Here is a 22,133-nt window from a genome sequence, read left to right on the forward strand (position 1 = left end):
TTAAATAAAGGTCAAATAAATAGATAGATACAGTAGATAGGTAGATACAGTAGATATACAGTAGATAGATACAGTAGATAGGTAGATGCCATAGATAGATACAGTAGATATATACAGTAGATAGGTAGAGATAAAGTAGGTAGATGCAGTAGAGATAGATAGACACAGTAGATACAGTGCCTTGCAAAAGTATTCGGCCCCCTTGAACTTTGCGACCTTTTGCCACATTTCAGGCTTCAAACATAAAGATATAAAACTGTATTTTTTTGTGAAGAATCAACAACAAGTGGGACACAATCATGAAGTGGAACGACATTTATTGGATATTTCAAACTTTTTTAACAAATCAAAAACTGAAAAATTGGGCGTGCAAAATTATTCAGCCCCCTTAAGTTAATACTTTGTAGCGCCACCTTTTGCTGCGATTACAGCTGTAAGTCGCTTGGGGTATGTCTCTATCAGTTTTGCACATCGAGAGACTGACATTTTTTCCCATTCCTCCTTGCAAAACAGCTCGAGCTCAGTGAGGTTGGATGGAGAGCATTTGTGAACAGCAGTTTTCAGTTCTTTCCACAGATTCTCGATTGGATTTAGGTCTGGACTTTGACTTGGCCATTCTAACACCTGGATATGTTTATTTTTGAACCATTCCATTGTAGATTTTGCTTTATGTTTTGGATCATTGTCTTGTTGGAAGACAAATCTCCGTCCCAGTCTCAGGTCTTTTGCAGACTCCATCAGGTTTTCTTCCAGAATGGTCCTGTATTTGGCTCCATCCATCTTCCCATCAATTTTAACCATCTTCCCTGTCCCTGCTGAAGAAAAGCAGGCCCAAACCATGATGCTGCCACCACCATGTTTGACAGTGGGGATGGTGTGTTCATTGTGATGAGCTGTGTTGCTTTTACGGCAAACATAACGTTTTGCATTGTTGCCAAAAAGTTCAATTTTGGTTTCATCTGACCAGAGCACCTTCTTCCACATGTTTGGTGTGTCTCCCAGGTGGCTTGTGGCAAACTTTAAACGACACTTTTTATGGATATCTTTAAGAAATGGCTTTCTTCTTGCCACTCTTCCATAAAGGCCAGATTTGTGAAATATACGACTGATATATATACGACTGAGTCTCCCACCTCAGCTGTAGATCTCTGCAGTTCATCCAGAGTGATCGTGGGCCTCTTGGCTGCATCTCTAATCAGTCTTCTTCTTGTATGAGCTGAAAGTTTAGAGGGACGGCCAGGTCTTGGTAGATTTGCAGTGGTCTGATACTCCTTCCATTTCAATATTATCGCTTGCACAGTGCTCCTTGGGATGTTTAAAGCTTGGGAAATCTTTTTGTATCCAAATCCGGCTTTAAACTTCTTCACAACAGTATCTCGGACCTGCCTGGTGTGTTCCTTGTTCTTCATGATGTTCTCTGCGCTTTTAACGGACCTCTGAGACTATCACAGTGCAGGTGCATTTATACGGAGACTTGATTACACACTGGTGGATTGTATTTATCATCATTAGTCATTTAGGTCAACATTGGATCATTCAGAGATCCTCACTGAACTTCTGGAGAGAGTTTGCTGCACTGAAAGTAAAGAGGCTGAATAATTTTGCACGGCCAATTTTTCAGTTTTTTATTTGTTAAAAATTTTTGAAATATCCAATAAATGTCGTTCCACTTCATGATTGTGTCCCACTTGTTGTTGATTCTTCACAAAAAAATAGTTTTATATCTTTATGTTTGAAGCCTGAAATGTGGCAAAAGGTCGCAAAGTTCAAGGGGGCCGAATACTTTCGCAAGGCACTGTAGGTAGAGATAAAGTAGGTAGATGCAGTTGATAGATACAGTAGAGATAGATAGATACAGTAGATGGGTAGAGATAAAGTAGGTAGATGCAGTAGATAGATACAGTAGATAGGTAGAGATAAAGTAGGTAGATCCATTAGGTACAGTTGAAATTGGATGTTTACATACACCTTAGCCAAATACATTTTAAATCAGTTTTTCACCATTCCTGACATTTAATCCTAGTAAAAATGCCCTGTCTTACGTCAGTTAGGATCACCACTTCATTTTAAGAATGTGAAATGTCAGAATTATAGTAGAGACAATTATTTCTTTCAGCTTTTATTTCTTTCATCACATTCCCAGTGGGTCAGAAGTTTACATACACTCATTTAGTATTTGGTAGCATTGCCTTTAAATTGTTTAACTTGGGTCAAATGTTTCAGCTATCCTTCCACAAGCTTCCCACAATAAGTTGGGTGAATTTTGGCCCATTCCTCCTGACAGAGCTGGTGTAACTGAGTCAGGTTTGTAGGCCCCTTTGCTCACATACGCTTTTTCAGTTCTACCCACACATTTTCTATAGGATTAAGGTCAGGGCTTTGTGATGGCCACTCCAATACCTTGACTTCTTGTCCTTAAGCCATTTTGCCACAACTTTGGAAGTTTACTTGGGGTCATTGTCCATTTGGAAGACCCATTTGCGACCAAGCTTTAACTTCCTAACTGATGTCTTGAGATGTTGCTTCAATCTATCCACATAATTTTCCTCCCTCGTGAAACCATCTATTTTGTGAAGTGCACCAGTCCCTCCTGCAGCAAAGCACCCCCACAACATGATGCTGCCATCCCTGTGCTTCACGGTTGGGATGGTGTTCTTCGGCTTGCAAGCCTCCCCTTTTTTCCTCCAAACATAACGATGGTCATTATGGCCAAACAGTTCTATTTTTGTTTCATCAGACCAGAGGACATTTCTCCAAAAAGTACGATCTTTGTCCCCATGTGCAGTTGCAAACTGTAGTCTGGCTTTTTTATGGTTGTTTTCGAGCAGAGGCTGAATGGCCTTTCAGGTTATGCCGATATAAGACTCGTTTTACCGTGGATATAAATACTTTTGTACCTGTTTCCTTCAGCATCTTCACAAGGTCCTTTGCTGTTGTTCTGGGATTGATTTGCACTTTTTGCACCAAAGTACTTTCATCTCTAGGAGACAGAACGCGTCTTCTTCCTGAGCAGTATGACGGCTGCGTGGTCCCATGGTGTTTATACTTGCGTACTATTGTTTGTACAGATGAACGTGGTACATTCAGGAGTTTGTAAATTGATCCCAAAGATGAACCAGACTTGTGGTCTACTAATTTAGATAGTAGATAAAAGGTAGATACAGTATATATAGGTAGATACAGTAGATATAGGTATATACTTTTACAGTAGATCAAGTAAATATAGGTAGATACAGTAGATATAGGTATGTACTTTTACAGTAGATAAAGTAGTTATAGGTAGATACAGTAGATATAGGTAGATACTGTAGATATAGGTAGATACGATAGATACAGTAGATATAGGTAGATACAGTAGATATAGGTAGATACTGTAGATATAGGTAGATACAGATAGATATAGGTAGATACAGTAGATATAGGTAGATACGATAGATACAGTAGATATAGGTAGATACAGTAGATACAGTAGATACAGATAGATATAGGTAGATACAGTAGATATAGGTAGATACAGTAGATACAGTAGATACAGATAGATATAGGTAGATACAGCAGATACAGTAGATATAGGTAGATATAGGTAGATACAGTAGATACAGATATATATAGGTAGATACAGTAGATATAGGTAGATACAGTAGATATAGGTAGATACAGTAGGTAGATACAGTAGATACATATAGATATAGGTAGATATAGTAGATATAGGTAGATACTGTAGATATAGGTAGATACTGTAGATACTGTAGATATAGGTCTATATTGGTAGATATAGGTAGATACTTTTACAGTAGATATATGTAGATACAGATAGATATAGGTAGATACTGTAGATATAGGTAGATACTGTAGATATAGGTAGATACTGTAGATATAGGTAGATACAGTAGATAAAGCAGATATAGGTAGCTACAGTAGATATAGGTAGATACTGTAGACATAGGTCTATATTGGTAGATATATGTACTTTTACAGTATATATAGGTAGATAAATATAGAAATAGGTATATACAGTAGTTACAGATAGATATAGGTAGATACAGTAGATATAGGTAGATACAGTAGATATAGGTAGATACAGTAGATATAGGTAGATACAGTAGATACATGTAGATATAGTAGATATAGGTATATACGGTAGATACAGTAGACATAGGTAGATACAGTAGATACAGTAGACACAGTAGATATAGGTAGATATAGTAGATATAGGTACATACAGTATATATAGTATATAAAAGGTAGATACAGTATATATAGGTAGATACAGTAGATATAGGTATATACTTTTACAGTAGATACAGTAGATATAGGTAGATACAGTAGATATAGGTAGATACAGATAGATATAGGTATATACTTTTACAGTAGATATATGTAGATACAGATAGATATAGGTAGATACAGATATATATAGGTAGATACTGTAGATATAGGTCGATACTGTAGATATAGGTAGATACTGTAGATACTGTAGATATAGGTCTATATTGGTAGATATATGTAAATACTTTTACAGTAGATATAGGTAGATAAAGATAGAAATAGGTATATACAGTAGATACAGATAGATATAGGTAGATACAGTAGATATAGGTAGATATAGTAGATATAGGTAGATACGGTAGATACAGTAGACATAGGTAGATACAGTAGATACAATAGATATAGGGATATATAGTAGATAGATAGATATAGGTAGATACAGTAGATATAGGTAGATATAGTAGATATAGGTAGATACAGTAGATATAGTAGATACAAGGTAGATACAGTATATATAGGTAGATACAGTAGATATAGGTATATACTTTTACAGTAGATAAAGTAGATATAGGTAGATACAGTAGATATAGGTAGATACTGTAAATATAGGTAGTTACTGTATATACTGTAGATATAGGTAGATACTGTAGATATAGGTCTATATTGGTAGATATATTTAGATACTTTTACAGTAGATATAGGTAGATAAAGATACAAAATAGGTATATACAGTAGATACAGATAGAAATAGGTAGATACAGTAGATACAGTAGATATAGGTAGATACAGTAGATATAGGTAGATACAGTAGATATAGGTAGATACAGTAAGTAGATATAAGTAGATATAGTAGATATAGGTAGATACGGTAGATACAGTAGATATAAGTAGACATAGGTAGATATAGTAAATATAGGTAGATATAGTAGATATAGGTATATACTTTTACAGTAGATACAGTAGATATAGGTAGATACAGTAGATATAGGTAGATACTGTAAATATAGGTAGAGACTGTAGATGCTGTAGATACTGTAGATATAGGTAGATACAGTAGATATGGGTAGATACAGATAGATATAGGTAGATACTGTAGATATAGGTATATACTTTTACAGTAGATAAATGTAGATACAGATAGATATAGGTAGATACTGTAGATATAGGTAGATACTGTAGATATAGGTAGATACGGTAGATACAGTAGACATAAGTAGATACAGTAGATATAGGTAGATACAGTAGACATAGGTAGATATAGTAAATATAGGTAGATATAGTAGATATAGTAGAGGTATATAGGTATATATAGGTATATACTTTTACAGTAGATATATGTACATGATACAGTAGATACAGTAGATACAGTAGATATAGGTAGATATAGTAGATATAGGTAGATATAGTAGATAAAAGGTAGATACAGTATATATAGGTAGATACAGTAGATATAGGTATATACTTTTACAGTAGATACAGTAGATATAGGTAGATACAGTAGATATAGGTAGATACTGTAAATATAGGTAGAGACTGTAGATGCTGTAGATACTGTAGATATAGGTAGATACAGTAGATATGGGTAGATACAGATAGATATAGGTAGATACTGTAGATATAGGTATATACTTTTACAGTAGATAAATGTAGATACAGATAGATATAGGTAGATACTGTAGATATAGGTAGATACTGTAGATATAGGTAGATACGGTAGATACAGTAGACATAAGTAGATACAGTAGATATAGGTAGATACAGTAGACATAGGTAGATATAGTAAATATAGGTAGATATAGTAGATATAGTAGAGGTATATAGGTATATATAGGTATATACTTTTACAGTAGATATATGTACATGATACAGTAGATACAGTAGATACAGTAGATATAGGTAGATATAGTAGATATAGGTAGATATAGTAGATAAAAGGTAGATACAGTATATATAGGTAGATACAGTATATATAGGTATATACTTTTACAGTAGATACAGTAGATATAGGTAGATACAGTAGATATAGGTAGATACTGTAGATATAGGTAGATACTGTAGATATAGGTAGATACTGTAGATATAGGTAGATACGGTAGATACAGTAGACAGAGGTAGATACAGTATATACAGTAGATATAGGTAGATATAGGTAGATATAGTAGATAAAATGTAGATACAGTATATATAGGTATATACTTTTATAGTAGATACAGTAGATATAGGTAGATACAGTAGATATAGGTAGATACTGTAAATATAGGTAGATATGGGTAGATATTGTAGATATGGGTAGATACAGTAGATTTGGGTAGATACAGATAGATATAGGTAGATACAGATAGATATAGGTAGATGCAGTAGATATGGGTAGATACAGATATATATATATATATATATAGGTAGATACAGATATATAGGGGTATATACAGTAGATATGGGTAGATACAGATAGATATAGGTAGATACAGATAGATATAGGTAGATACAGTAGATATAGGTAGATACAATAGATATAGGTAGATACAGTAGATACATGTAGATATAGGTAGATATAGTAGATATAGGTAGATACGGTAGATACAGTAGACATAGGTAGATACAGTAGATATAGGTAGATACAGATAGATATATTTAGATACTTTTACAGTATATATATGTAGATACAGATAGATATAGGTAGATACAGATAGATATAGGTAGATACTGTAGATATAGGTAGATACTGTAGATATAGGTAGATACTGTAGATACTTTAGATATAGGTCTATATTGGTAGATATATGTAAATACTTTTACAGTAGATATAGGTAGATAAAGATAGAAATAGGTATATACAGTAGATACAGATAGATATAGGTAGATACTGTAGATATAGGTAGATACTGTAGATATAGGTCTATATTGGTAGATATATGTAAATACTTTTACAGTAGATATAGGTAGATAAAGATAGAAATAGGTATATACAGTAGATACAGATAGACATAGGTAGATACAGTAGATACAGCAGATACAGTAGATATAGGTAGATATAGTAGATATAGGTAGATATAGTAGATAAAAGGTAGACACAGTATATATAGGTATATACTTTTACAGTAGATACAGTAGATATAGGTAGATACAGTAGATATAGGTAGATACAGTAGATATAGGTAGATACTGTAGAGACTGTAGATATGGGTAGATACAGTAGATATGGGTAGATACAGATAGATATAGGTAGATACAGATAGATAGATATAGGTAGATACAGTAGATATAGGTAGATACAGATAGCTACTGTAGATACTGTAGATATAGGTAGATACAGTATATATGGGTAGATACAGATATATATAGATAGATATAGGTAGATGCAGATAGATATAGGTAGATACTGTAGATATAGGTAGATACTTTTACAGTAGATATAGGTAGATATAGATAGATATAGGTAGATGCAGATAGATATAGGTAGATACTGTAGATATAGGTAGATCATTTTACAGTAGATATAGGTAGATATAGATAGATATAGGTAGATGTAGTAGATATAGTAGATTTAGTAGATATAGTAGATTTAGTAGATACTGTAGATATAGGTATATACTGTAGATATAGGTAGATACTGTAGATATAGGTAGATACAGATAGATACTGTAGATACTGTAGATATAGGTAGATACAGATAGATATAGGTAGATACTGTAGATACTGTAGATATAGGTAGATACTTTTACAGTAGATACAGATATATATAGGTAGATACAGATAGATATAGGTAGATACAGTAGATATGGGTAGATACAGATAGATATAGGTAGATACTGTATATATAGGTAGATACAGTATATATGGGTAGATACAGATAGATATAGATAGATGCAGATAGATATAGGTAGATACTTTTACAGTAGATATAGGTAGATACAGATAGATATAGGTAGATACAGATAGATATAGGTAGATACAGATAGATACAGATAGATATAGGTAGATACTGTAGATATAGGTAGATACAGATAGATATAGGTAGATACAGATATATATAGGTAGATACAGATAGATATAGGTAGATACTGTAGATATAGGTAGATACAGATAGATATAGGTAGATACAGTAGATATGGGTAGATACAGATAGATATAGTTAGATACTGTAGATATAGGTAGATACAGTATATATGGGTAGATACAGATAGATATAGATAGATATAGGTAGATGCAGATAGATATAGGTAGATACTGTAGATATAGGTAGATACTTTTACAGTAGATATAGGTAGATATAGGTAGATGCAGTAGATATAGTAGATTTAGTAGATATTGTAGATATGGGTAGATACTGTAGATATAGGTATATACTGTAGATATAGGTAGATACTGTAGATATAGTTAGATACTGTAGATATAGGTAGATACAGATAGATATAGGTAGATACAGATAGATATAGGTAGATATAGGTAGATACAGTAGATATGGGTAGATATAGGTAGATACGGGTAGATAGGGGTAGATACAGTAGATATGGGTAGATACAGATAGATATGGGTAGATACAGATAGATATAGGTAGATACATATATATATATATATATATATATATATATAGGTAGATACAGTAGATATGGGTAGATACAGATGGATATAGGTAGATACAGATAGATATAGGTAGATACAGTAGATATGGGTAGATACACATATATATATATATATATATATATATATATATATATATATAGGTAGATACAGATATATATAGGGGTAGATACAGTAGATATGGGTAGATACAGATAGATATAGGTAGATACAGTAGATATGGGTAGATACAGATATATATATAGGTAGATACAGATAGATATAGGTAGATACTGTAGATATAGGTAGATACCTTTACAGTAGATATAGGTAGATACAGATAGATATAGGTAGATACTGTAGATATAGGTATATACTGTAGATATAGGTATATCCTGTAGATATAGGTAGATACTGTAGATATAGGTCTATATTAAGAGATATATGTAGATACTTTTACAGTAGATATAGGTAGATAAATATAGAAGGTATATACAGTAGATACAGATATATATAGGTAGATACGGTAGATATAGTAGATATAGGTAGATACAGTAGATATAGGTAGATATAGTTAGATACAGTAGATATGGATAGATACAGTAGATATAGGTAGATACAGTATATATAGGTAGATACAGTAGATCAAGCAGATATAGGTAGATACTGTAGATATAGGTAGCTACAGATAGATATATGTAGATACTGTATATATAGGTAGATACAGTAGATATAGGTAGCTACAGTAGATACCGTAGATATAGTATATATTGGCAGATACAGTAGATACAGTAGATACAGTAGATATAGGTAGATATAATAGATATAGGTATATACTTTTACAGTAGATACAGTAGATATAGGTAGATACAGATAGATATAGGTAGATACTGTAGATATAGGTAGATACTTTTACAGTAGATATAGGTAGATACTGTAGATTTAGGTAGATACTGTAGATATATGTAGATACTGTAGATATGTCTATATTGGTAGATATAGGTAGATACTTTTACAGTAGATATAGGTAGATAAAGATAGAAATAGGTATATACAGTAGATACAGATAGATATAGGTAGATATAGTAGATATAGGTAGATATAGTAGATACTGTAGATATAGGTCGATTCTGTAGATATAGGTAGATACTGCAGATACTGTAGATATAGGTCTATATTGGTAGATATAGGTAGATACTTTTACAGTAGATATAGGTAGATGAAGATAGAAATAGGTATATACAGCAGATATATTGGTAGATATAGTAGATACTGTAGATATAGGTAGATACTTTTACAGTAGATACAGTAGATATGGGTAGATACAGTAGATACAATAGATATAGGTAGATACGGTAGATATAGGTAGATACAGTAGATATGGGTAGATACAGTAGATACAGTAGATATAGGTAGATGCAGAATATATGAGTAGATACAGTAGATATGGGTAGATGCAGTAGATATGGGTAGATGCAGTAGATATTACTAGATGCAGTAGATATGGGTAGATGCAGTAGATATAGGTAGATGCAGTAGATATAGGTAGATACAGATATATATATAGGTAGATACAGATAGATATAGGTAGATACTGTAGATATAGGTAGATACCTTTACAGTAGATATAGGTAGATACAGATAGATATAGGTAGATACTGTAGATATAGGTATATACTGTAGATATAGGTATATCCTGTAGATATAGGTAGATACTGTAGATATAGGTCTATATTAAGAGATATATGTAGATACTTTTACAGTAGATATAGGTAGATAAATATAGAAGGTATATACAGTAGATACAGATATATATAGGTAGATACGGTAGATATAGTAGATATAGGTAGATACAGTAGATATAGGTAGATATAGTTAGATACAGTAGATATGGATAGATACAGTAGATATAGGTAGATACAGTATATATAGGTAGATACAGTAGATCAAGCAGATATAGGTAGATACTGTAGATATAGGTAGCTACAGATAGATATATGTAGATACTGTATATATAGGTAGATACAGTAGATATAGGTAGCTACAGTAGATACCGTAGATATAGTATATATTGGCAGATACAGTAGATACAGTAGATACAGTAGATATAGGTAGATATAATAGATATAGGTATATACTTTTACAGTAGATACAGTAGATATAGGTAGATACAGATAGATATAGGTAGATACTGTAGATATAGGTAGATACTTTTACAGTAGATATAGGTAGATACTGTAGATTTAGGTAGATACTGTAGATATATGTAGATACTGTAGATATGTCTATATTGGTAGATATAGGTAGATACTTTTACAGTAGATATAGGTAGATAAAGATAGAAATAGGTATATACAGTAGATACAGATAGATATAGGTAGATATAGTAGATATAGGTAGATATAGTAGATACTGTAGATATAGGTCGATTCTGTAGATATAGGTAGATACTGCAGATACTGTAGATATAGGTCTATATTGGTAGATATAGGTAGATACTTTTACAGTAGATATAGGTAGATGAAGATAGAAATAGGTATATACAGCAGATATATTGGTAGATATAGTAGATACTGTAGATATAGGTAGATACTTTTACAGTAGATACAGTAGATATGGGTAGATACAGTAGATACAATAGATATAGGTAGATACGGTAGATATAGGTAGATACAGTAGATATGGGTAGATACAGTAGATACAGTAGATATAGGTAGATGCAGAATATATGAGTAGATACAGTAGATATGGGTAGATGCAGTAGATATGGGTAGATGCAGTAGATATTACTAGATGCAGTAGATATGGGTAGATGCAGTAGATATAGGTAGATGCAGTAGATATAGGTAGATACAGATATATATATAGGTAGATACAGATAGATATAGGTAGATACTGTAGATATAGGTAGATACCTTTACAGTAGATATAGGTAGATACAGATAGATATAGGTAGATACTGTAGATATAGGTATATACTGTAGATATAGGTATATCCTGTAGATATAGGTAGATACTGTAGATATAGGTCTATATTAAGAGATATATGTAGATACTTTTACAGTAGATATAGGTAGATAAATATAGAAGGTATATACAGTAGATACAGATATATATAGGTAGATACGGTAGATATAGTAGATATAGGTAGATACAGTAGATATAGGTAGATATAGTTAGATACAGTAGATATGGATAGATACAGTAGATATAGGTAGATACAGTATATATAGGTAGATACAGTAGATCAAGCAGATATAGGTAGATACAGTAGATATAGGTAGCTACAGATAGATATATGTAGATACTGTATATATAGGTAGATACAGTAGATATAGGTAGCTACAGTAGATACCGTAGATATAGTATATATTGGCAGATACAGTAGATACAGTAGATACAGTAGATATAGGTAGATACAGTAGATATAGGTAGATATAATAGATATAGGTATATACTTTTACAGTAGATACAGTAGATATAGGTAGATACAGATAGATATAGGTAGATACTGTAGATATAGGTAGATACTTTTACAGTAGATATAGGTAGATACTGTAGATTTAGGTAGATACTGTAGATATATGTAGATACTGTAGATATGTCTATATTGGTAGATATAGGTAGATACTTTTACAGTAGATATAGGTAGATAAAGATAGAAATAGGTATATACAGTAGATACAGATAGATATAGGTAGATATAGTAGATATAGGTAGATATAGTAGATACTGTAGATATAGGTCGATTCTGTAGATATAGGTAGATACTGCAGATACTGTAGATATAGGTCTATATTGGTAGATATAGGTAGATACTTTTACAGTAGATATAGGTAGATGAAGATAGAAATAGGTATATACAGCAGATATATTGGTAGATATAGTAGATACTGTAGATATAGGTAGATACTTTTACAGTAGATACAGTAGATATGGGTAGATACAGTAGATACAATAGATATAGGTAGATACGGTAGATATAGGTAGATACAGTAGATATGGGTAGATACAGTAGATACAGTAGATATAGGTAGATGCAGAATATATGAGTAGATACAGTAGATATGGGTAGATGCAGTAGATATGGGTAGATGCAGTAGATATTACTAGATGCAGTAGATATGGGTAGATGCAGTAGATATAGGTAGATGCAGTAGATATAGGTAGATACAGATAGATATAGGTAGAGACTGTAGATATAGGTAGATACAGTAGATATAGGTAGATACAGTAGATATAGGTAGAGACTGTAGATATAGGTAGATACAGTAGATATAGGTAGATACTGTAGATATAGGTAGATACGATAGATACAGTAGATATAGGTAGATACAGTAGATATGGGTAGATGCATTAGATATGGGTAGATACAGTAGATATGGTTAGATACAATAGATACATTAGATATGGGTAGATCCTGTAGATTTGGGTAGATACAGTAGATATGGGTAGATACAGTAGATATGGTTAGATACAATAGATACAGTAGATATGGGTAGATGCATTAGATATGGGTAGATACAGTAGATATGGTTAGATACAATAGATACAGTAGATATGGGTAGATCCTGTAGATACAGTAGATATGGGTAGATACAGTAGATATGGTTAGATACAATAGATACAGTAGATATGGGTAGATACTGTCTGTCTGTCTCTGTCTGTCTCTGTCTAACTGTCTGTTTGTCCCTCCCAGGTGAACCCAGACTACAACAACACATTTGTGTTTGAGAATGACTTCCCAGCCCTGCAGCCTAATGCTCCTGACCCAGGATATAACCAACATCCACTGTTCCAGTCTAAAGCAGCCAGGGGCGTCTGGTGAGGAAAACATTGATATTATTTATCTCCAATCATCTTGGTGTTAATAACAACTCAGACAAGACAAATATAACTTATGATGTTTCTTTAAACACCTCTTGGGAGGCAAATTGAAGACAACATTATTCCTGCTTTAGTTTCTAATCAGCTATGCCCACTAGGTGGCGACGCTGTCTAAAGAATCCAAGACCAGACCTTGAGGATCTCAAAGCTGAGGATATATTGACATGTAGCCCAGACACAAGGTGCCTACCTACTGCCAGCAGTTTAACATGCTGAATTATTAAAGAAACTACGAGGCCTTTTCACTCTGCATTCTCTGAGCCCAGGACTTTTTTTTTTACCCTGTTTTCTCCCCAATTTCATGGTATCCTATTGGTATTTACAGTCTTGTCTCATCGCTGCAACTCCCTTACGAACTCGGGAGAGACGAAGGTCGAGAGCCATGCGTCTTCCGCAACACAACCCAACCAAGCCGCACTGCTTCTTGACACGATGCCCACTTAACCCGGAAGCCAGCCGCACCAATGTGTCGGAGGAAACACCATGCACCTGGCGATCGTGTCCGCGTGCACTGCGCCCGGCCCGCCACAAGAGTTACTAGTGCGTGACGAGGGCATCCCTGCCGGCCAAACCCTCCCCTAACCCGGACACTGGGACAATTGTGCGCCGCCCCATGGGTCTCCTGGACATGGCCGATTACGGCAGAGCCTGGACTCGAACCCAGAGTCTCTAGTGGCACAGCTATAGAGACCACTGCGCCACTCGGGAGGTCCCAGGGTAGAATCTTTCATATTATGGTATGTATGGTAAGCTATTTTATTGTATGTAGTGTAGGGTTGGTAGGGTAGGATATTTTATGGTAGGGTAGAATATTTTATGTTATGTATGGTAGGGTAGGGTTGGTAGGGTAGATAATTTATGTTATGGTAGAGTAGGGTTGGTAGGGTATAATATTTTATATTATGGTAGGGTATAATATTTTATATTATGGTATAGTAGGGTAGGGTTGGTAGGGTAGGATATTTTATATTATGGTAGGGTATAATATTTTATGTTAAGGTAGGGTTGGTAGAGTAAGATATTTTATGTTAGGGTAGGGTATTGAAGCTGCCAGTTGAGGACTGCCTAGAAGGCCAGCATCCCGGAGTCGCCTCTTCACTATTGACATTGAGACTGGTGTTTTGCGGGTACTATTTAATGAAGCTGCCAGTTGAGGTAATGTGAGGCATTTGTTTCTCAAACTAGACACTCTAATGTACTTGTCCTCTTGCTCAGTTGTGCACCGGGGCCTCCCACTCCTCTTTCTATTCTGGTTAGCGCCAGTTTGTACTGTTCTGTGAAGGGAGTAGTACACTGCGTTGTACGAGATCTTCAGTTTCTTGTAAAGTTCTCGCATGGAATAGCCTTCATTTCTCAGAACAAGAATTGACTGACGAGTTTCAGAAGAAAGTTATTTGTTTCTGGCCATTTTGAGCCTGTAATTCAACCCACAAATGCGGATGCTACAGATTAGAGGTCGACAGATTAATCTGAATCGCCGATTAATTAGGGCCGATTTCAAGTTTTCATAACAATCGGAAATCTGTATTTTTGGGCGCCGATTTCCGATTATTTAAAACAATAGATTCAAAAAAAAAAATTATACCTTTTATTTAACTAGGCAAGTCAGCTAATAACAAATTCTTATTTTCAATGATGGCCTAGGAACTGTGGGTTAACTGCCTTGTTCAGGGGCAGAACGACAGATTTTCACCTTGTCAGCTCAGGGGTTCCAATCTTGCTACCGCACAGTTAACCAGTCCAACGCTCTAACCATTGCACTCCACGAGTAGCCTGCCTGTTACACGAATGCAGTAGAAGCCAAGTTAAATTGCTAGCTAGCATTAAACTTATCTTATAAAAAACAATCATTCATAATCACTAGTTATAACTACTAAACCAGTTTAGCAGACAATATTAACCAGGTGAAATTGTGTCACTTCTCTTGCGTTCATTGCACGCAGAGTCAGGGTACATGCAACAGTTTGGGCTGCCTGGCTCATTGTGAACTAATTTGCCAGAATTTTATGTAATTATGACATACATTGAAGGTTGTGCAATGTAACAAGAATATTTAGACTTAGGGATGCCACCCTTTAGATAAAATACCGAACGGTTTCGTATTTCACTGAAATAATTAACGTTTTGTTTTCGAAATGATAGTTTCCGGATTCGATCATATTAATGACCAAAGGCTCGTATTTCTGTGTGTTATTATGTTATAATTAAGTCTGATTTGATAGAGCAGTCTGACTGAGCCGCAGCAGGCCCGTAATCATTCATTCAAACAGCACTTTATTGCGTTTTGCCAGCAGCTCTTCGCAAGCACAGCGCTGTTTATGACTTCAAGCCTATCAGCCTAATGGCTGGTGTAACCAATGTGAAATGGCTAGCTAGTTAGCTGGGTGTGCGCTAATACTGTTTCAAACGTCACTCGCTTTTACATTTGGAGTAGTTATTCCCCTTGCGCTGCAAGGGCCGCGGCTTTTGTGGAGCGATGGGTAACAATGCTTAGAGTGTGTTCCACTGTTCCTAGACCGTCATTGAAAATAAGAATTTGTTCTTAACTGACTTGCCTAGTTAAATAAAGGTAGAATAAATATTTATCTATCTGCCTGTCTACCTACCTACATATATACAGTGCCTTGCGAAAGTATTTGGCCCCTTTGAACTTTGCGACCTTTTGCCACATTTCAGGCTTCAAACATAAAGATATAAAACTGTTTTTTTTTGTGAAGAATCAACAACAAGTAGGACACAATCATGAAGTGGAACGACATTTATTGGATATTTCAAACTTTTTTAACAAAAAATTGGGCGTGCAAAATTATTCAGCCCCTTTACTTTCAGTGCATCAAACTCTCTCCAGAAGTTCAGTGAGGATCTCTGAATGATCCAATGTTGACCTAAATGACTAATGATGATAAATACAATCCACCTGTGTGTAATGAAGTCTCTGTATAAATGCACCTGCACTGTGATAGTCTCAGAGGTCCGTTAAAAGCGCAGAGAGCATCATGAAGAACAAGGAACACACCAGGCAGGTCCGAGATACTGTTGTGAAGAAGTTTAAAGCCGGATTTGGATACAAACAGATTTCCCAAGCTTTAAACATCCCAAGGAGCACTGTGCAAGCGATAATATTGAAATGGAAGGAGAATCAGACCACTGCAAATCTACCAAGGCCTGGCCGTCCCTCTAAACTTTCAGCTCATACAAGGAGAAGACTGATCAGAGATGCAGCCAAGAGGCCCATGATCACTCTGGATGAAATGCAGAGATCTACAGCTGAGGTGGGAGACTCTGTCCATAGGACAACAATCAGTCGTATATTGCACAAATCTGGCCTTTATGGAAGAGTGGCAAGAAGAAAGCCATTTCTTAAAGATATCCATAAAAAGTGTCTTTTTAAGTTTGCCACAAGCCACCTGGGAGACACACCAAACATGTGGAAGAAGGTGCTCTGGTCAGATGAAACCAAAATTGAACTTTTTGGCAACAATGCAAAACGTTATGTTTGCCGTAAAAGCAACACAGCTCATCACAATGAACACACCATCCCCACTGTCAAACATGGTGGTGGCAGCATCATGGTTTGGGCCTGCTTTTCTTCAGCAGGGACAGGGAAGATGGTTAAAATTGATGGGCAGATGGATGGAGCCAAATACAGGACCATTCTGGAAGAAAACCTGATGGAGTCTGCAAAAGACCTGAGACTGGGACGGAGTTTTGTCTTCCAACAAGACAATGATCCTAAACATAAAGCAAAATCTACAATGGAATGGTTCAAAAATAAACATATCCAGGTGTTAGAATGGCCAAGTCAAAGTCCAGACCTGAATCCAATCGAGAATCTGTGGAAAGAACTGAAAACTGCTGTTCACAAATGCTCTCCATCCAACCTCACTGAGCTCGAGCTGTTTTGCAAGGAGGAATGGGAAAAAATGTCAGTCTCTCGATGTGCAAAACTGATAGAGACATACCCCAAGCGACTTACAGCTGTAATCGCAGCAAAAGGTGGCGCTACAAAGTATTAACTTAAGGGGGCTGAATAATTTTGCACGCCCAATTTTTCAGTTTTTGATTTGTTAAAAAAGTTTGAAATATCCAATAAATGTCGTTCCACTTCATGATTGTGTCCCACTTGTTGTTGATTCTTCACAAAAAAATACAGTTTTACATCTTTATGTTTGAAGCCTGAAATGTGGCAAAAGGTCTCAAAGTTCAAGGGGGCCGAATACTTTCGCAAGGCACTGTACATAGTTTGGAAGTCGGAAGATAGGTTGGAGTCATTACTTAGGTTGGAGTCATTAAAACTCATTTTTCAACCACTCCACAAATGTATTGTTAACAAACTATAGTTTTGCCAAATCGGTTAGGACATCTACTTTGTCTTACAACAATTGTTTAAAGACAGATTCTTTCACTTATAAGTCACTGTGTCACAATTCCAGTGGGTCAGAAGTTTACATACATTAAGTTGACTGTGCCTTTAAACAGCTTGGAAAATTCCAGAAAATTATGTCATGGCTTTAGAAGCTTCTGATAGGCTAATTGACATAATTTGAGTCAATTGGAGGTGTACCTGTGAATGTATTTCAAGGCCTACCTTCATACTCAGTGCCTCTTTGCTTGACATCATGGGAAAATCAAAAGAAATCAGCCAAGACCTCAGAAAAATGTAGACCTCGACAAGTCTGGTTCATCCTTGGGAGCAGTTTCTAAATGCCTGAAGGTACCATGTTCATCTGTACAAATGATAGTACGCAAGTATAAACACCATGTGACCACACAGCCATCATACCTCTCAGGAAAAAGACTCATTCTGTCTCCTACAGATGAAAGTAGTTTGGTGTGAAAAGTGCAAATCATTCCCAGAACAACAGCAAAGGACCTTGTGAAGATGCTGGAGGAAACAGGTACAAAAGTAAATATATCCACAGTAAAACGAGTCCAACATCGACATAACCTGAAAGGCCACTCAGCAAGGAAGAAGCCACTGCTCCAAAACCGCCATAAAAAAGCCAGACTACAGTTTGCAACTGCACATGGGGACAAAGATCGTACTTTTTGGAGAAATGTCCTCTGGTCTGATGAAACAAAAATAGAACTGTTTGGCCATAATGACCATCGTTATGTTTGGAGGAAAAAGGGGGAGGCTTGCAAGCCGAAGAACACCATCCCAACCGTGAAGCACGGGGGTGGCAGCATCATGTTGTGGGGGTGCTTTGCTGCAGGAGGGACTGGTGCACTTCACAAAATAGATGGCATCACGAGGGAGGAAAATTATGTGGATATATTGAAGCAACATCGCAAGACATCAGTTAGGAAGTTAAAGCTTGGTCGCAAATGGGTCTTCCAAATGGACAATGACCCCAAGCATACTTCCAAAGTTGTAGCAAAATGGCTTAAGGACAACGAAGTCAAGGTATTGGAGTGGCCATCACAAAGCCCTGACCTTAATCCTATAGAAAATGTGTGGGTAGAACTGAAAAAGCGTGTGCGAGTAAGGAGGCCTACAAACCTGACTCAGTTACACCAGCTCTGTCAGGAGGAATGGACCAAAATTCACCCAACGTATTGTGGGAAGCTTGTGGAAAGATACCTGAAACATTTGACCCAAGTTAAACAATTTAAAGGCAATGCTACCAAATACTAATGTAAACTTCTGACCCACAGGGAATGTGATGAAAGAAAGCTTAAATAAGTAATTCTCTCTACTATTATTCTGACATTTCACATTCTTAAAATAAAGTGGTGCTCCTAACTGACCTAAAATAGGGCATTTTTAGTAGGATTAAATGTCAGGAATTCAGGAGTTTAAATGTATTTGGCTAAGGTGTATGTAACCCTCCGACTTCAACTGTATATATACTGTGGGGCAAAAAAGTATTTAGTCAGCCACCAATTGTGCAAGTTCTCCCACTTAAAAAGATGAGAGAGGCCTGTAATTTTCATCATAGGTACACTTAAACTATGACAGACAAAATGAGATTTTTTTTCTCCAGAAAATCACATTGTAGGATTTTTAATGAATTTATTAGCAAATTATGGTGGAAAATAAGTATTTGGTCAATAACAAAAGTTTATCTCAATAGTTTGTTATATACCCTTTGTTGGCAATGTCAGAGGTCAAACGTTGTCTGTAAGTCTTCACAAGGTTTTCACACACTGTTGCTGCTATTTTGGCCCATTCCTCCATGCAGATCTCCACTCCTAGAGCAGTGATGTTTTGGGGCTGTTGCTGGTATTTTGGCCCATTCCTCCATGCAGATCTCCACTCCTAGAGTAGTGATGTTTTGGGGCTGTTGCTGGTATTTTGGCCCATTCATCCATGCAGATCTCCTCTAGAGCAACACGGACTTTCAACTCCCTCCAAAGATTTTCTATGGGGTTGAGATCTGGAGACTGGCTAGGCCACTCCAGGACCTTGAAATGCTTCTTACGAAGCCACTCCTTCGTTGCCCGGGTGGTGTGTTTGAGATCATTGTCATGCTGAAAGACCCAGCCACGTTTCGTCTTCAATGCCCTTGCTGATGGAAGGAGGTTTTCACTCAAAATCTCACGATACATGGCCCCATTCATTCTTTCCTTTACGCGGATCAGTCGTCCTGGTCCCTTTGCAGAAGAACAGCTCCAAAGCATGACGTTTCCACCCCCATGCTTCAAAGTAGGTATGGTGTTCTTTGGATGCAACTCAGCATTCTTTGTCCTCCAAACACGACGATTTGAGTTTTTACCAAAACGTTCTATTTTGGTTTCATCTGACCATATGACATTCTCCCAATCTTTTTCTGGATCATCCATTTTTTTAATTTATTTTTTTACCTTTATTTAACTAGGTCAGTTAAGAACAAATTCTTATTTTCAATGATGGCCTAGGAACAGTGGGTTAACTGCCTGTTCAGGGGCAGAACGACAGATTTGTACCTTGTCAGCTCGGGGGTTTGAATTTGCAACCTTCCGGTTACTAGTCCAATGCTCTAACCACTAGGCTACCCTGCCACCCCAAATGCTCTCTAGCAAACTTCAGACGGGCCTGGGCATGTACTGGCTTAAGCAGGGGGACACGTCTGGCACTGCAGGATATGAGTCCCTGGCGGCGTAATGTGTTACTGATGGTAGGCTGTTACTTTGGTCCCAGCTCTCTGCAGGTCATTCACTAGGTCCCCCCGTGTGGTTCTGGGATTTTTGCTCACCGTTCTTGTGATCATTTTGACCCCACGGGGTGAGATCTTGCGTGGAGCCCCAGATCGAGGGAGATTAACAGTGGTCTTGTATGTCTTCCATTTCCTAATAATTGCTCCCTCCCACAGTTGATTTCTTCAAACCAAGCTGCTTACCTATTGCAGATTCAGTCTTCCCAGCCTGGTGCAGGTCTATAATTTTGTTTCTGGTGTCCTTTGACAGCTCTTTGGTGTTGGCCATAGTGGAGTTTGGAGTGTGACTGTTTGAGGTTGTGGACACTTGTCTTATATACTGATAAGAAGTTCAAACTGGTGCCATTAATACAGGTAACGAGTGGAGGACAGAGGAGCCTCTTAAAGAAGTTGTTACAGGTCTGTGAGAGCCAGAAATCTTGCTTGTTTGTAGGTGATCAAATACTTATTTTCCACCATAATTTGCAAATAAATTCATAAAAAATCCTACAATGTGATATTCTGGATTTTTTTTCTCATTTTGTCTGTCATAGTTGAAGTGTACCTATGATGAAAATTACAGGCCTCTCTCCTCTTTTTAAGTGGGAGAACTTGCACAATTGGTGGCTGACTAAATACTTTTTTGCCCCACTGTATGTACCAAGATGTATTTATTTTAACCGGGTTGCGCAATAAAGTTGGGTACTTATTTCCATTGTGTCTCATATGTTTTGATTATACTGTTCAATCTGCAGCCAGCTTTGACATTATTTTAAAAGTGGTGATGGTTTGTATGGCTTTGAGTTGATGTGGTAGTTTGTTCCACTCAACAGCACCGGTATATGACAAGGTCTTCTTACCAGATAGACTATTGTAGTTCATACAGTGAATATTACAGTATCTGCCTCTGGTATTATGCTGTTGGACATATCTAACAAATTAATAATAGTTGGATAGTTACCTGGGGGCTTGTTGTTTGTAAGCAAGGTGATGCGATTTTGTTGTTTGTCAGCAAGGTGATGTGATGATGTTGTTTGTCAGCAAGGTGATGTGATGATGTTGTTTGTCAGCAAGGTGATGTGTTGTTGTTTCTCAGCAAGGTGATGTGTTGTTGTTTCTCAGCAAGGTGATGTGATGATGTTGTTTGTCAGCAAGGTGATGTGATGATGTTGTTTGTCAGCAAGGTGATGTGTTGTTGTTTCTCAGCAAGGTGATGTGATGATGTTGTTTCTCAGCAAGGTGATTTGATGAAGTTGTTTCTCTGCAAGGTGATGTGATGATGTTTGTCAGCAAGGTGAT

The 22,133-nt window shown here is 36.1% G+C and overlaps 1 protein-coding gene across 1 annotated transcript in view; it reads left to right on the forward strand.

Annotated features, from left to right (window-relative positions):
- The window catches only part of LOC139421801 (galactose-1-phosphate uridylyltransferase), a 77,218-nt gene that overhangs the window by 2,007 nt on the left and 53,078 nt on the right, over positions 1-22,133 (forward strand). The window contains exon 3 of the mRNA XM_071172920.1: positions 13,529-13,653. Within this exon, the coding sequence (XP_071029021.1) occupies positions 13,529-13,653 (125 nt within the window). The remainder of the gene's footprint in view (positions 1-13,528; positions 13,654-22,133) is intronic.

This window comes from Oncorhynchus clarkii, chromosome 12, assembly GCF_045791955.1.
Source record: "Oncorhynchus clarkii lewisi isolate Uvic-CL-2024 chromosome 12, UVic_Ocla_1.0, whole genome shotgun sequence".
Taxonomy (NCBI): Eukaryota; Metazoa; Chordata; class Actinopteri; order Salmoniformes; family Salmonidae; genus Oncorhynchus; species Oncorhynchus clarkii.